Source organism: Artemia sp. Qi Xiang Cuo, chromosome 4, assembly GCF_049724085.1.
Source record: "Artemia sp. Qi Xiang Cuo chromosome 4, ASM4972408v1, whole genome shotgun sequence".
Lineage (NCBI taxonomy): Eukaryota > Metazoa > Arthropoda > Branchiopoda > Anostraca > Artemiidae > Artemia > Artemia sp. Qi Xiang Cuo.
This window is the reverse complement of record NC_142797.1, coordinates 79,847,021-79,850,468: the sequence shown is the minus strand read 5'-3', so window position 1 is coordinate 79,850,468 and position 3,448 is coordinate 79,847,021. Positions and strand designations below refer to the sequence as shown.

At 22.8% G+C, this 3,448-nt stretch overlaps 1 protein-coding gene across 1 annotated transcript in view; it reads left to right on the top strand.

The window, feature by feature from the left end:
* The first annotated feature begins 662 nt into the window (after positions 1-662).
* LOC148953476 (anoctamin-1-like) overlaps positions 663-3,448 on the top strand; it is a 33,761-nt gene continuing 30,975 nt past the window's right edge. Inside the window, exon 1 of the mRNA XM_089087972.1 lies at positions 663-778. Coding sequence (XP_088944098.1) covers positions 663-778 — 116 coding nt within the window. The remainder of the gene's footprint in view (positions 779-3,448) is intronic.

Genomic DNA, 3,448 nt, shown 5'->3' with positions numbered 1-3,448 from the left:
TCGGATACATGATTTGAATGTCAACAGTTTATTCTCTTAGTGTCTATTTACACTACATACTATATTTCATTTATGAAATAAGTATTTTGTAATCATTTTAACTATAAACAATTTATTAATTTCTTTTAAAAAAAGTGTACTCCTTAAATTTATCATCACGATTTATTAATCCAACGTTTTTTTGTAGAATTTAATGAAGACAAAAAGAAATATCTAAACATTGAAACAATTACAGCTGGTAGAACTCTTGTAACTGTCTTCATGCATTGTCATGACAGTAAGGAATTAAATTTCTTTGGAATACCGAAAAATTCAACTCTTATGTTGGTGGTTATGCGAGATTGAGATCTCCAGAGATGATTGCACTCAAAGAGAATGCCAACATAAAAATAATCATTGACGATAGATGACAACTCCTCGCTACTATTGTAGGTAACACATTACCTACTGATACATCCAATCGTCACCTTTCAGTTATTAAGATTCAACAGACTATCAATAAAAGAAAGTTCTTCTCTTATACTAATATCGTAAACCATATCATGTCTACGTGCCAAAACTGTTACCTGTGTAAAAATAATGTGATAATAGACAGTGAAATTGTCAGAAAAATAAAAAGTGCATTGTCAGAAAATATCACGATGGACTATAAAGATGAATAGATGAAAAACAAAACACCAGCAAATGTGACTGACATTGGTCAAACGGTTATTGAACCAAATAAGATCAAAGACGAAAAGAATATTGAGACTTTTGATGAAACAACAGTACAAATTGTGTATGACTCAAAATTGAATAATAATTATTCTACTGATTACGAACTAAGAGAAGACAAGAGATATAATATCAAGAGAGAACATGGTGAACTATTTTATGGAACAGATTCAAAATGTCCATAGTTAATTGTTGATATTAATAATGTATAATAACATATTTATTGTATTAATATTCTACAGAGCATTATTTCATTAAAAATATATTTTGCATTACAGTGTTATGTGATCATTTTTTTTAAAGTCCGCTAGCATATCAAACGTTGATAATTTCTAATAAAACGTCTTATATTTAAGAAAATTACTTTGCATAAATATATTTTCAGAAACATGTTTAAACATATTTAATTTACTTATCCTCCTTTATAAATAAAAAAAAGACATTTCATTAACTAAATTATTACGAAAATAAAAGTAATTTACAAATTCTGTAATGAAGTTACCTCATCAAAACACAATGCAGAAATTTCATTTAAGAAATTATAAAAAAATTTAAGTAAGTAGCAAATTATTTCAAAAAGATTTTAATACGTTTAAGCAATAGATATCTTTAAGCTTAACCCGTCTTTATTCTTTATAATAGTTTTATTCATTTCATTAAATTATGAAGAAATTGTAATTAAGTAACAATAGCTTTCTTGAAGTCTCTTCCTGGACACAATAAATGTATTTAATTCAAGAAATAATAATAAAATAGCAAGTAAGTATAAAGTCCTTTTTGTTTTTCCCCTCTTTGATACCCAATACTGAAATTTCATTCAAGAAATTATGAAGTACTTCTAAATAGGTAACACACTCATTTTACATCATGGATACACACTACATAAATTTCATTTAATTAATTATGAAAAATTGTAAGTAAGTAGAAAATTATTTCTTGAATTAACCTCCGTTTTAAATAAAAAAGGCAGTTCACTAAAGAAATTATGAAAAAATTGTAAGTAAGTAGCAAATTCTTTATTGAAGTCACATTCAGAATAAACAAAAAATACATTCTGTTCGAGAAATTATGACAAAATGCAAAGTAAGTAAAAAACTATTTATTGTTTTCATGACATATATACACGTTGTGGAAATTTAATTAAATAAATTATTAAAAAATTCTCATTACGTAGCAATATCTTTATTTAATGCACCACATGTATGCAAAATGCGAAAATTTAATAAAGTAAATTATGAAAAAAAAAACAATTTATTTCGTTTGGTAAAATATTTGATACAAAATAAAGAAAATTAATTCAATTAATTATGAAAAAATTTTCAAGTAAGTAAAAAAATCTTTTCGTTTCCAATTCTTGGATATACAGTACAGATAATTAATTCAAGAAATTATTAAAAACTCTCAAGTAATTAACTTTTTTTTCTCTTTAACAAAAACTAATTTCAATTATCTAAAAGATTTATAAAATTAATTCATTACATTATGAAAAAAAATTCTAAGTAATTAACACTGTATTTCTTGAATTCAACTCAATGATATACACTACGTAAATTTCCGTCAATAATTCCATTACATATCTAAAAGATTCATAAATTATATTAAGTAAATTATTAAAAAAGTATTACTAAGTATCAATTCCTTTCTTTAAGTCGTCTAATTGATGCACACAGCGTAACTCCATCTCAATAAATTATTAATATATTTGTAAGTAAGCAAAAATATCTTAATTTTTTTCACATAGTGTATATAAAGTACATATCCTACAGTAAATAAATCGTGAACAAATCACACTTTATTAAAAAATAGCTATCTTTATAACAAACACTTTTCTATTAGATAAATGATTTATAAATTTAATACAATAAACTCTTTTATAATTATAAGAAAGTAACAATATATTTATTGAAGTCAAAACTTTTATATTTACTAAGGAAATTTGATTAAATAATTTATGAAAAAATTGCAAATAAGTATCAAATTATTTCTCGAATTTAACTGCTTAACAATCAAAAAAAGAAATTTAATTCAATAAATTATTACAACATTATAAGTAATAAAAAAAAAATTTATTTTTTTATATATATTTATATACGCACTATAAATTAATTAAAATAATTATTTAAAAATTAAAACTAAATTTATGAAATAAATTTATTTTTTAAAAATTTTTTTACAAAAAAAACACAAGGGGAGAAAAAGACAATTCGGTAATTTTAAATTTAACAAATAAAAATTAATAACAAAAAATATATTTTTAACAGATGTATTAAAAAGTTTTTTAAAAAAAAAAAATTAAAAATTTAAAAAAATTATAATAACTTAACCATTTCTTTCTTGAAGTCAACTCGTTTATACACAATACGGAAATTTCATTCAATAAATTATTAAAAAATTTTTAATTAATTAACAAACTATTTAATAATTTCACATCTTGGATATACAGTACAGATACTTCATTCAAGAAATTATGAAAAAATCGTAAGTAAGTAGTTTTTTTTTCTTTATCACAAACAATTTTCACTTTCAGCTACACGTCGATGATGTGGAAATTTAATTCAAGAAATTGTGAAAAAAATTTTCAGTAAGCAACAATTTCTTTCTTGAAGTCAAACTCTTGGATACACACAACACGGCAATTTCATTCAAGAAATTATAAAAATATTTGTAAGTAAGTAACAAGCTCTTTATTGATTTCACCTCTTGAATATACAGTACAGATACTTCATTCAAGATA